General features: G+C 43.6%; 1 protein-coding gene across 1 annotated transcript; it reads left to right on the top strand.

The window, feature by feature from the left end:
* The first annotated feature begins 213 nt into the window (after positions 1 to 213).
* LOC123058740 (protein G1-like7) lies at positions 214 to 1451 on the top strand. Its single transcript, XM_044481432.1, has one exon. The coding sequence runs from the start codon at positions 529 to 531 to the stop codon at positions 1165 to 1167; it is 639 nt and encodes a 212-aa protein (XP_044337367.1). The 5' UTR covers positions 214 to 528; the 3' UTR covers positions 1168 to 1451.
* The last annotated feature ends 12353 nt before the right edge of the window (positions 1452 to 13804 follow it).

The raw sequence follows: 13804 nt of genomic DNA, 5'->3' as shown, positions 1-13804 counted from the left end.
CGTACATACCAGCTTTGACGCGTTCATATAAAACTATAAATACATATTTGTTGGATAAGCATGTTCGTATAAACCTATAAATGCATGCTTACTCATATAAAATTATCAATTATATGCATTTGTTGGATAAACGCGTCCATATAAAACTATAAATACATGCTCATACGACCGACACCGAGCCACAGACGCCTGCACCAGGTATACCTAGCATATATAGGTATGCACTTCTATACGCCCCGAATTGTTCGGGCACGGGGTTGGGGTCACCGCGCTTGAATGGACCGCGTAGCTCCCATCATCCTCACGCGCGCCTCCGCTCCATTTCAGTAGTAACATTCACCTCCCCCCCTCGGCTCCCCGTCGCTCTCGCCTCTCCTCCGCGCTCCCATCCCTTTCCAACGTCCCATCTCCATCCACCCCAAGATCTCCTTTAACCCCTCCGGGTGCGCGTCCACTGATCACTCACTCGTCAGCGGGATCGCGCGCCGATAGAGCTAGCTTTGCTCGCTCTCGCGGCCGCTGCTGCATATGGATTCCTCCGGCCCCGGCCCGTCATCCTCGGTCGTCGGCGGCGGCAGCGCGCCGGATGTTGCGCCGAAGCCGCCTGCTCAGCTGAGCAGGTATGAAGCGCAGAAGCGCAGGGACTGGAACACGTTCCTGCAGTACCTGCGGAACCACAAGCCGCCGCTGACGCTGGCGCGGTGCAGCGGCGCGCACGTGATCGAGTTCCTCAGGTACCTGGACCAGTTTGGCAAGACCAAGGTGCACGTCGCTGGCTGCGCCTACTACGGCCAGCCCAGCCCGCCGGCGCCGTGTCCGTGCCCGCTGCGCCAGGCGTGGGGGTCCCTCGACGCGCTCATCGGCCGCCTGCGCGCTGCCTACGAGGAGAGCGGCGGCGCGCCGGAGTCAAACCCCTTCGCCGCGCGCGCCGTCCGGATCTACCTGCGCGAGGTGCGCGACTCGCACGCCAAGGCGCGCGGGATCCCGCACGAAAAGAAGAAACGGAAGCGCGCGCCGCAGGCCGCTGAGGCATCTGGTTCATCGGCTGGCGCCGGAGCAGTCTTCGACAGGGACGTCGAGGGTAGCGCCGGCGATGGTACTCTTGCTGCGTCCGCCGCGCAGGTTGGAGCTGGAGACGGTGGCAGTACTGCACCGAGCATCCCTTGAGTATAGTAGACTTGCAAACCTTGTCTATTAGTTTGTTTATCGTCTCCGGCATAGGCATAGCAAGATTTGAGCATTTCCTTTGGTATGCTTTGTTGCCTATATTACCTCTAAATTTGCTGTCCATTTTCAGATTAATTAGATTATTAATAAGTACTATTACAGGGCGTCGTCCTAGTAGTGTTCTAGGGGAAGTGAATTAGTTGGCACAGCTAATTGTTCATTATCCCATACATATCCTGGTAATTTAAAAAATTGAGATTTGTGATCATATTAGTTACTTCTTATGCTACATCTCAGCTTGATTGAGTACTCCGTTCATTTCTCTTATTAGAGCTGTTTAATTTTTGCTAACACATGTAGCAATACTGTGATCGGTGCACTCGCTCATACATCCATTGCAAACTAGTAATCAATTCTTGCACACAATAATATTTCTAGTACCGTTCGAAGCGTTTCTTGCTTAATTGGCAGAAACACTCGATGAATGGTTTATTTCTATTTTCTCCTAGCTGCTGGAGTAGATCGCTAGGAAGAATGGAGAATGTGCAAAGGAAAAGAGAGGGGTACAGCGCGCAGAAGCTAGGCCAGCCTGCATTGATGGCAGTACGCGATCACTCACTGGCACACATGCGCGCAACAGTTCCCGGACGGCCTTCTTCCCCAACCGGCCAATCTCTTGCTCTGACATGCCCTCCTCCTCCATTTGACCATTCCCTACATGCCACGGGCCGCACAGCTGCAGCAACCTTTCTCAGACAGAGACCAGAGAGAGAGCGTGTATGTGTGTGTGAGAGAGAGATAGATGAACAGTTCTTGCGGTTTCTAATGGCGATGGAGAGCTGCATGAACAGTTCTTGCGGTTTGAGGGAGAGAGATTTAGGGCTAGGCATGCACGCGCCAGGGGTTTGTCCGGAGAGGCCTTAAATAGAAAGGAGCGGGGGAGGGGGAGGCGATAGCTGCGCTGGTCCCCGGCCGGAGGATTGGATGGGACTGTAGGATACGGAGGCACGCACGGCAGGCGCTGATCGAGTCCCTCCCTCTCTCTGACCACACGTGCACTGCTCTTCAGCCTTCACTGCCGTCGTCCTCTCTCGTATCCCTCCTTGATTTGGGCTGCCTTCCTCTCTCACAGGCGCGCGCACGCGTGCACCTGCTTGGTTCTGCATGCATGGCCACTGCCCCATGCCAGTCGGCTTGATACCCATGCTGCTGTCATCAGATCAACCCACCATCTGCACTCCCCCCCCCCCTCTCTCTCTCTCTCTCTCTCTCTCACACACACACACACACACACACGCTTCGTTTTGTACTATAATTGCATTTGTTGATGCAAAACCATGGCCAACACACGGAGAGCAGGCAAGTAATTAAGCACCATTAGTGATCCACACTGTTTTCCCTGACAATTGGATCCTTTCCTGGTAGATCTATCTAAATAACTGTATCTGCTTTCTGAGGAAGAAGATGAACAGTATCTACCCTTAGCAGTTCAATTAGCAACTTAGCATTAGCCTTTCGCAGCAAAGGGGGCGGTGGGCCACGCGACGGCGATGCTTTGCTCTCGTGTCCACACTGACCACAGTACTTGGCCTGTGACTGCGAGCAAAGAGCAAAGCCATGCAATGAATCCCTTCCTTTGTCCTTTGCGCGCACAGGGGCCCTCCTCCCTCCCTCACCCACCCAACGGGGGCCGTACGTCTCTCTCCCTCTCTCTCGTCTCCCTCGCCGCGCCACTGTAGCGCGGCTGTTCATGCATGCCTTGCCGGCCGCCTCCCATGGCCACAGACGTCCCACAGTCTTCTTTTCTTTTCTTTCTTTTCCTTTTTCTCGCGCTGCCGCCACCCTGAGCAACGGTCGTGGTCTCCTCCGCTTGAATTAATTCTTTCCTGATAGATGGATCACATGCGCCCTGTGCTCGTTCCAGAGCTCAGCCCTCGGAAAAATGTCAGGTCTTGTCTGGAATTATTGTGCGCGTATATATATATATATAGGCCACTGCCTTGCCTTGCCCGTATATATGGGGTAGACAAGGGCTTAACTACTGGTGCTCTTATTGGAATCCTAATTAATTTCCTGCAATCAGCTGTGCACCTTACCTGCTGTGTTGTGCCTGTCCCTCTACAGTAGTATGTATGTACACGCAAAATCACTCTACCTGCTGCGCATCAATAGCTGTGTGCATCGCCTAATGCACCTAATGCAGAGGCTGGGGAAAACCCTCCTTTTCAAAAGAAATAGGTGATGCACGTTAATGGGGCAATCCTTGTCCAATTACTGCCGTACTTATAGTTTATAGTAATCTAAATTAAAGCTGGCGTGTTGAGTGTGTTCAACCCATTATAATCACTGAATGCGATGTCTGACTAATTAACCATTTTCTTTGATACGGAGGAATTTTCTTTCCAGTGACAGGCATCTTGGATTCTCCATCAATGATGATTGTGTTATGATTTTGATACCTTTGGTTAGGCAACAGAAAGTCTTTGAACTGTCAAAAGCCACCATATATCCACATATGACATATCCATCATATCATCGCTGTTTAAAACTGTTAACTGGATCTCTGTTTGCTATCAAAAACATTTAGCAACATAAGTTAGTCTGAATTTGTCACTGTATTTGCTGTCATATCCATAGGTGCTCACACTAGTCAGAACCAGGGCAGAACTACTGTTGCTTCTTTTCACTGGCTAACTAAATTATCCATATGGGCAAACTGTTGGATGCTCTGTTACATGCAATACAATTCATGGACCACATATACTACTTGTTATATACAAATATATAGGCCTGGTAACTGCAGTGCTTGGTGGTATGCTTCAATATGCAATTTGATATCTTGTTCTCTTCATTCTTCAGATCTTTGCTGCGTAGTGTAGTCTAATTGTTAATCTGCTGGTGTGTAACTATCTTGTGTGAACGTAGATGCTTTTGCACACGAAATCAAGAATAAAATATAGTATATATACTGATGTGCCCAATCGAGCAGAAAAGCACAAGCATTTTTCCTGTTCCTAAAGCTGAGGCAACCAAACTGACCCTACACCTATCATGATGCTCCTCGACCTATCAATTTAGTAGTATGGTTTTGTGGTTGCCAGGCAAGTAGAATTTTGAGTTGGTTATAGCCTTTTTCTGTTAAACTATAATCCATTTGTGGTTGGCATATGCATGCGGTTGGCGGAATATATTTCCCATATCTGTCCTAAGTATGTATATAGGTGGTAGATCTTCCTTCTCGTTTTAATGCTTGATTGGTCACCACCAAAATCATACTCCCTCTGTTTCAAAATAGATGACCCAACTTTGTACTAACTTTAGCGTTTCAAAATAGATGACCCAACTTCATATTAACTTTGTACTAAAGTTAGTACAAAGTTGGTCATCTATTTTGGAACGGAGGGAGTAGTTCATACTACATCTCACTTACTCTTTGTCACATCCACATAGGTTTACTCAATTCTTTCTCCTCTCTTGTGTTGTTTTTATTCATAGCCATGACAGCTTAAGCCGTCTCAGAAATAGCTTAGCACTGCTAGGCTTGCATATGCGTGCCAAGAATTATAAGATCACAAGCAAAACCAAGGTTATTTTATGTATCTGTTTGCGTCGCCCCTAATGAATAAGCATGCCATTTTATATGACTTCAAAGATTCGAACAGCGGATGCATAAGAGCATTGATCAGAATGTTCTTATAATTAATTTCCGCAAACTTTTTTTCATTTCAGATTTTCTGTACACTTTGATCACTATGAACAAAGGATTTAAATAATTAATCATAAGGATCAATATGTACATTGCCGTTGACCATACATATTGCACCTGAAAACATAGTAAAAAATATTCAATCTCTCAGCCCAACTCCAAAATCCACATGGTTGATTTAATGAAACCAAAACAACCTCCTTTAATAATTTAATCTCAAATTAAGAACACGTGTACAATATATTTATTTAAGCATGTATTGTATCGCCTATGTTCTTCTCGTTAATATGCATGCTAGCTTACAATAATCCATCTTTTTTCAAAAAGCTTACGATAGATTTGGTTCTCCTGTTGGTCAAATTGCTTCGATTACTTAACTTATCTTGGCTTGTGAAATAAAAACTAATATCAAATAAGAACCGCCATGGATCACCCACTAGGGTATAAATGATTTGACGATTTATTCACGATCTTCGTTGGTTATTTGTGTGTCTTAAGGCGGTGCACTTGTGTGTGGTGTGTGCAAGTGTGTGTGTGTGTGTGTGTGTGTGTGTGTGTGTGTGTGTGTGTGTGTGTGTGTGGAGTAGGGTGATAACCTGCAAATGGATCTTTAAGCACAATTATAGCATTATCCAGTTCTAAATTATCTTTATGTATTGTTCCAAAAAAAATGCATCATCTACCAACTACATTATTATTAAAGTAGAAAAAGGGACGGCTAGGATTAATAAGAAATAAAAGAAGTGCGGTTTGGATCAATCGGACCCTATTTCTTAGAAAATAGTTTACACTTAAATATTTGTCACTAGTGCAAAATAAATAATCGTCATTTGGTGGCTACTCCACTCTTTCTTTTCCTCTCCATTTGTTTTTCATCCTCTACACACTTTAATATTTGGAAAAATACCACTCCCATTATTATTTTCTAGCATAGTACACTATTTGATTTTAGCTACCATGGTGTATTCACTCTAAAAGCATAAATAACATCATGCATGTGCCACCTGTGCCCCAAAATAACATACATGTCAGTGTACATGTGATGTGCATACCCACTGAAGAAAAAAACAGAGGGTGGCTTTCCGTGCGTTATACTACCACTAGTGGCTGGGATGCACAGAGGAGTTGTGCGATGTAATCTTGTCTACACACAGTACAGATCCTTGATGGCAGCGATGTAAATAACTATAAATTGATTTTGTTTTAAAGGCCAAAATCAAGCTATTTGGTTTGGGCAAGATAAGATAGCAAAAACACGCCCTGAAAACTCTAAAACCATATTGCAGTTGAGTATATTGGAGAAAGATAAAAGAAGAGTCACAAACAGTGCAGCAAGAAGATATGTACAATGTTGAAAAAAATCTACATGAGCAGTACAAATTAATGGTCAATTACTCCCAGTAAAATGTTGGAGACTATGATAGGTGATAATCATCTTTCTAATCCATCTATCTTAAATGAAAAACGATACCAAATATTAACATGGGGTTATTGTAAATATAGAAGACATGTCATTCTACCATTTAGATGAATCATTAACTGAGGAGACAACTTGTAGAGGAACAAACCGATGATGAATGGAATCAGTACCAGATGACAAGCAATGGTCAAGAAAATAAGAAGAAAAGTACGGTGAAAAGTAATAGCTGAAGTTTCGGCAGAAACATGGTTGATTTGTAGCAACATTACCAGTAATGATGAAAATCCTTTATCATCATCAACACCATCAATTCTCAAGCAAGAACTCTGCCTCAAGTAACTATATAACCAGCTTGTCTTAGAAACAATTTTCTGCAACAACACATACATATAACAGATTAAAAATGATAGAGGAGATGCAATGAAATGTAAGATATATGAATTCCTTCATGGGAATGTGTGGTTACTTATGTGAAGAGGATAAGATCCAGAGCACAACTAACACGAAATATTATACGATCTCTCTCCTGGTGCCCTCGGAACCACCTTCGGTTGTAGAAGCAAGATATATGATATTAAGCAATTTTACAAACACTTCATCCCCATGGAGTGATCACCTGTAAATTCAGTGAATACTCTCTAGAATATACTTTGAAAAGAAGAGGTCTTATTTATCATTTCAAACCAGCATATTAGTGTAGCAAGCAAAGACAAGCAAAATATTTTATTTATCTTGCATGCATAATTGCCAAAGAAGCATATGTAGTAGTAGGAACAAATGCAATGACATAAGTTGCAATTATGTCCTTCGCTTGCACTGGGAAGCAAGACTTTTTTAAGTACAATTTTCAAGCTTTCGTTTACCAATCTTTGGGTGTGTGTTTGTGGATGGATGGTTGGTGGGAAGATTAAGGGAGAAGACAAAAACTTGAAGAATCTGATCATGAAGTACCATCAAAAGGTTTCATGGCACCTTCAATCTCACAACAACTATAGTAGGGAATGGTGTTAGCATTCCTGTACAAAGACAAACCACAATTCAGATGTTGGATTAAGAATAATTTTAAGATGGAAGGAGAAGCTCTAATTACATCCAAAAATTTTCAGTATGACCAAAAGCTTAGGAACACGAGATATGTTGCATAATTGAGAAGAGAAATACCAGGGTGACAACATTGGCATGCGGCCTTGTGCATCGCCAAGCCGAGCCGCAATACCATCCAGATCCCAGTCTCCCTCAAGCGACTCTGACTGGCTCATCAAAAAAGAAAGGAAATAAAAACAAGGTTGTGGACGTGGTCGTCCTACCTGTGAAGTCATTGTTGTTGCTTTCCCATGATCTAGCCGCTGAAGAGAAGAATGGGGAGAAGCGAGATGCTGTTGTCCCTTGTGCTCGGCGTCTTCTAGGGCACCGTCGTAACTGTCATCTCCCGCATCAATCCACCGTTGCCTCTAGGGTTTCGTGCCGTTCATAGCTCAGCGGCTCAAAGGTCGATGGCGTCACTGTCGGCCACCGGGGAACCATAGGATGTCGGCCGCCTCCATGGATCCAGATTGAGAAGAGAAAGGGGTAGGAGACAATGCAACAGAGAGGGGGTGGGATGGGGAGAGGAGGAGGCGGCGTGCTTGGGTCGAGGGGAGGCGTATTGATGAAGACATGGCGTGGACGACTCGGTGTGGAGTTCCTTCGTATGGAAGGAAATGAGACGAAGACATTTTTCCTCTTGTTTTTTTTCCTTTTTTCCTACCGTTAAGCACAATAAATTGATGTGGCATAGCTTAGTGAGCGCGTCTTGTTTGACTCTTAATGGGTTTAATTGAAGAAAGAAGTTAAGTGATTACCACTGCAATTTCTTTCTTTGTTAGCTTTTAAATAAATTTATGCTAGATTTTTCTATTTCTTTAAGATACCAAGTACAAAATAGATGCACAAAAGTATGGATGCCGGCACTACACCCATATACTGATACAATGCCTACTTAAGACCGAAATTGTGAAGTTTAAAGATTGATAAAGTCACTACATGCACCTCGTCAGCAACAAGAGCGCCATTTTTACAAATAATACTATTTTTGGTTCTTTATATTGTTTTAGTTCTTATTTTTGCACCATCCTCCCAAGGAAACTGCTAAAAAGGAAATACATGTCATTATGGAATACAATATATTTATTTAAAAATGTAATAGACCCCATTTAGGAAAAAAATCATAGTTAAAAACACATTGCACTCGGTCAAAAAATGCGCACACTCCATAAAGAATGCAACACATCGTGCAATACACTCTTCAAACATGTAGTGCATAGTACACAGTTTTCAAAGTGCAATACGCTTGTCCAAAAATATATATTGAACAATCAAAATTGAAGTACACAAGATCCATAGTACACTGAATCAAGAATGAAGTACAGACAATCTGAAAATGTCATACACACCGTGAAAGAGTAGAATATACATGAGATTCAACGTTGGTTGAATGGTTAGTGCCCATGATGAAAAGTGGCGGCGAGATTGGTCTTCTTCACATAGTTCTATGGCATGGAAAAACTTCCTATTGGCTGATACATCTCCGTTGTATCTACTTTTCTTAACACTTTTGCTCATGTTTTGGACTCTAATTTACATGATTTGAATGAAACTAACCTGGACTGACATTATTTTCAGTAAAACTACCATGATATTGTTTTTTGTGCAAAAATAAAAGTTCTCAGAATTGGACAAAACTTTTTGGAGATTTTATGGAATAAATAAAAAATACTGGAGCAAAGACCCACTGGAGGGGGCCAACTGCTGCCCACGAGGCATCAGGGTGCGCCCGCGCCCTAGTGGCTCGTGGGGCCCACTAGGCTCCGACGACCCTAATCTCAGCACTATAAATTCCTAATTCTCGAGAGAAAAAAATAACAGAGGAAGTTTTATCGCATTTCACGATACGGAGCCGCCGCCACCTCATGTTCTTCATCAGGAGGCCAGATCTAGAGTCCATTCAGGGCTCCGGAGAGGGGGATCCTTCGTCATTGTCATCATCAACCATCCTCCATCACCAATTTCAAGATAGTTTTGTTAGGGCTTGATCCCTAGTATCCACTATGTTTTGAGATTGATGTTGCTATGACTTTTCTATGCTTAATGCTTGTCACTAGGGCCTGAGTGCCATGATTTCATATATGAACCGTTTATGTTTTCACCAATATATTTGTGTTCTTGATCCTATCTTGCAAGTTGTATGCACGTATTACGTGTTATGATCCGCATACCCCAAGGTGACAATAATTGAGATTATTTCTGGCAATTGTCGTAATTTGAGGAGTTCATGTATTCACTATGTGTTAATGCTTTGTTCCGATTCTCTATTAAAAGGAGGCCTTAATACCCCTTAGTTTCCTTATGGACCCCACTGCCACGGGAGGGTAGGACAATAGATGTCATGCAAGTGCTTACCGCAAGAATGTATGACTATATATGAAATACATGCCTACATTACATTGATGAATTGGAGCTAGTTCTGTGTCGCCCTAGGTTATAACTGTTACATGATGAATGTTATCCAACATAATTATCCATCACCGATCCAATGCCTACGAGCTTTTCACATACTGATCTTGCTAAGTTGCTACTGCTGCTGTTGCTATTGTCACAATTGCTACAAAACTATTACTGCTACTGTTACCGTTACTGTTGGTATTGCTACCAAATTATCATACTATTGTGCTACTGATCACTCTACTACAGATATTTATTATCCAGGTGTGGTTGAATTGACAACTCAACTGCTAATACTTGCAAATATTCTTTGGCTCCCCTTGTGTCGAATCAATAAATTTGGGTTGGATACTCTACCCTCAAAAACTGTTGCAATCCCCTATACTTGTGGGTTATCAAGACCTTTTTCTGAATCACTTGGGATTTATATCTGTTGATCAGTATGAAGAATCTTAAGGATGATAGAACCAAGAGCGTTCCCTCTAAGATGAGGGGAGGTAAGGAACTGCCATCTAGCTCCCCATTTGATTCACCTTCTGTTTTGAATAGGCTTGCGACACCACCACCTATTATTAATTCTGATATGTCACAAGTAATTGATGATGCTACTTCTGCCATGAATGATGCTAGTACTTTGCTTGATGAAACTGTGCCAGTAGGAGAATTTCTTGATGAACAACTTGCTAAAGCTAAAGAATTTGAGAATACAGAAACTGATGAAATTACTGAAACTGATGAAGTTATTGAAACTGAAAATTATGAAACACCCATTCGACCTAGCTCTCCTTAATATGAATTGCCTAAGATACCTGAGGATTATGTTATGGACGGAGATATAGCTAGGGAATTTCTCGCTTTGCAATGATAGAGATGATCTTAAGAAGTTACTATGTAAGCTAAAAGAAAAATCTTTGAATGCTAGAATGAAATATGATCGTAAATTTGCTACTTCACCCATCTTTGTTACTGATAAGGATATGAATTCTCTGTTGACCATAAGTTAATTACTTGGGATTTTTACATCTGTGCCCCTAGTTCCTTAGATGTACTCATTCATCCCCACGCTCTTAAATTTTGCTCACTTTTCCCCACTCCCTTGGCTGAAACTCTCACAAATGTGCAAACTGGACATTGTCGTCGGGTCAATGGCTTGACGATTAACTCTGACTAGTGGGACCGCATAGGCGTGCATGCAACTGACCGCAGTCGTGGGGTAGCATGTGTCCCTGAAACATGCTAGAAATGTCCCAACGTATAAATGGGAAACCGCTTCACCCCTACCATTTCCCCCCAAATCCCCTCCCTGTCGCATTGTCTCCATCTCTCCTACTGCGTCGTCTCCCTCTCCTCCACCGCACCATCTTGCTCTCCCCCACCGCATCCTCATCATCACCTTCATCGCCTCCCTCATGGAGGACGCTCATGGCGACATTCGCGCAGCGGCCGGAGATGTGTAGGGCGTGGTGACCGCGGCAGCAGATGCAGTGCAGGCCGTTGGAGGCGCCCACGATGGTGCGGGGAAACTCGCAACCGCTGTCGCGGCTGTGGATGTGGAGAAGGAGGTGACGGCGTCGAGCAGCGCAGTCCATCCAAATGCGCAGCCTGGCGAGGAGAAGGTAGTATAGGAGATATTTTTGCTACCTCTTGAGCATGCGTTGGTTTTCCCTTGAAGAGGAAAGGGTGATACAGCAAAGTAGCATAAGTATTTTCATCAGTTTTTGAGAACCAAGGTATCAAACCAGTAGGAGACTACATGCAAGTCACCTAGTACCTGCACAAACAAACAAGAACCTCGCAACCAACGCGATAAAGGGGTTGTCAATCCCTTCACGGTCACTTACGAAAGTGAGATCTGATAGAGATAATAAGATAAATATTTTTGCTATTTTTATTGTATAGATTGAAAAGTAAAGATTGCAAAATAAACAGCGACAGTAATAGCTAGTTGATGGGAAAATAATATGATGTAAAGTAGACCCGGGGGCCATAGGTTTCACTAGTGGCTTCTCTCAAGATAGCATATATTACGGTGGGTGAAAAAATTACTACCGAGCAATTGATAGAAAAGCACATAGTTATGATGATATGTAGGCATGATCATGAAAATAGGCATCATGTCCGTGTCAAGTAGATCGAAATGATTCTGCATCTACTACTATTACACCACACATCGACCGCTATCCAGCATGCATCTAGAGTATTAAGTTCATAAGAACAGAGTAACGCATTAGGCAAGATGACATGATGTAGAGGGATAAACTCAGGCGATATGATATAAACCCCATCTTTTTATCCTCGATGGCAACAATACAATATGTGTCGGTTCCCTTTCTGTCACTAGGATCGAGCACCGCAAGATTGAACCCAAAGCTCAATCTAGTAGGCCAAACCAAACTGATAATTCAAAGAGCCTTGCAAAGATATCAAATCATGCATATAAGAATTCAGAGAAGAATCGAATATTGTTCATTGATAATCTTAATCATAAACCCATAATTCATCGGATCTCGGCAAACACACCGCAAAAAGAATTACATTGAATAGATCTCCAAGAACATCGAGGAGAACTTTGTATTGAGATCCAAAGAGAGAGAATACGCCATCTAGCTAATAACTATGGACCCGAAGGTCTGTGGTAAACTACTCACACATCATCGGAGAGGCTATGGTGTTGATGTAGAAGCCCTCCATGATCGAATCCCCCTCCGGCAGATCGCCGGAAAAGGTCCCCAGATGGGATCTCACGGGTACTGTTGGGGATATTACTACTGGACATAAACCGGCCAGGAGAGGCCGGGTTATCCCCATGATGATCACCTTACTTGAAGCCCATGAAGATATGAATAATGGCGCTTCATGAAGGCCCACGGCCCAAAGGCGGGGTAAAGCCTTTAGATATAAACCGACATTGATGTATGCTTGTATGATAAGATAGGAGTAGAGACCGAGCCGGACACGTTTATGATCCTGCCTCGGGACTCTGTAAATCGGTGGGCATCGACCTATGTATATAAAGGGACGACCCGGCGGCGGTTTAGGGACAAGACACAACAACTTGAGAGCCAGGCAAAACGGATTCGCTCCCTGGTCCTCGAAACCCTAAGCAATTCCATCACAATTGGAGTAGGCTTTTATCTTCATCGTAAGGGGCCGAACCAGTATAAACTATCGCTTCCTTTGTCCGCTTTAAACCCCTTTAAGCTAACCTGTAGCGATGGCTCCACGACTAAGTCCTTTCACGAGGACATCTGCCATGACAAAACCACGACAGTTGGTGCCCACCGTGGGGCTACCGCACGATGGTTTCGAGTTCTTGAAGGGCAGCTTCGAAGGACTAAAGGGATACGTTGTCGTCCAGATGACTAAAAGTCGTCGCGGCAAGCTCTACATCAGCAATGCAGGATGGAGTCCCGAGGCCGGCTCAATTGAGTACGGGTACCGGGTCCCCTTTGGTGGAATTCACGTCTTCATAGGCATGATCGACGAACCGGGCCCTGAGCTGGACTTCTGCACCGACATCATCGAGACGGCTTTCTACCTCTTGAGCACTTGCGTTGGTTTTCCCTTGAAGAGGAAAGGGTGATGCAGAAGAGTAGCATAAGTATTTCCCTCAGTTTTGAGAACCAAGGAATCAATCCAGTAGGAGGCTACGCTCAAGTCCCTCGCACCTGCACAAAACAAATAAATCCTCGCAACCAACGCGATAGGGGTTGTCAATCCCTACACGGTCACTTACAAGAGTGAGATCTGATAGATATGATAAGATAATATTTTTGGTATTTTTATGATAAAGATGCAACTAAAATAAAAAGCAATGAAAATAACAAGTGTTGGAAGATTAATATGATGAAGATAGACCCGGGGGCCATAGGTTCACTAGTGGCTTCTCTCGAGAACATAAGTATTCTACGGTGGGTGAACGAATTACTATTGAGCAATTGACAGAATTGAGCATAGTTATGAGAATATCTAGGTATGATCATGTATATAGGCATCACGTCCAAGACAAGTAGACCGACTCCTGCCTGCAT

This window comes from Triticum aestivum, chromosome 3A, assembly GCF_018294505.1.
Source record: "Triticum aestivum cultivar Chinese Spring chromosome 3A, IWGSC CS RefSeq v2.1, whole genome shotgun sequence".
NCBI lineage: Eukaryota > Viridiplantae > Streptophyta > Magnoliopsida > Poales > Poaceae > Triticum > Triticum aestivum.
The sequence above is the reverse complement of the archived record's forward strand: the minus strand, read 5'-3'. Positions and strand labels throughout refer to the sequence as shown.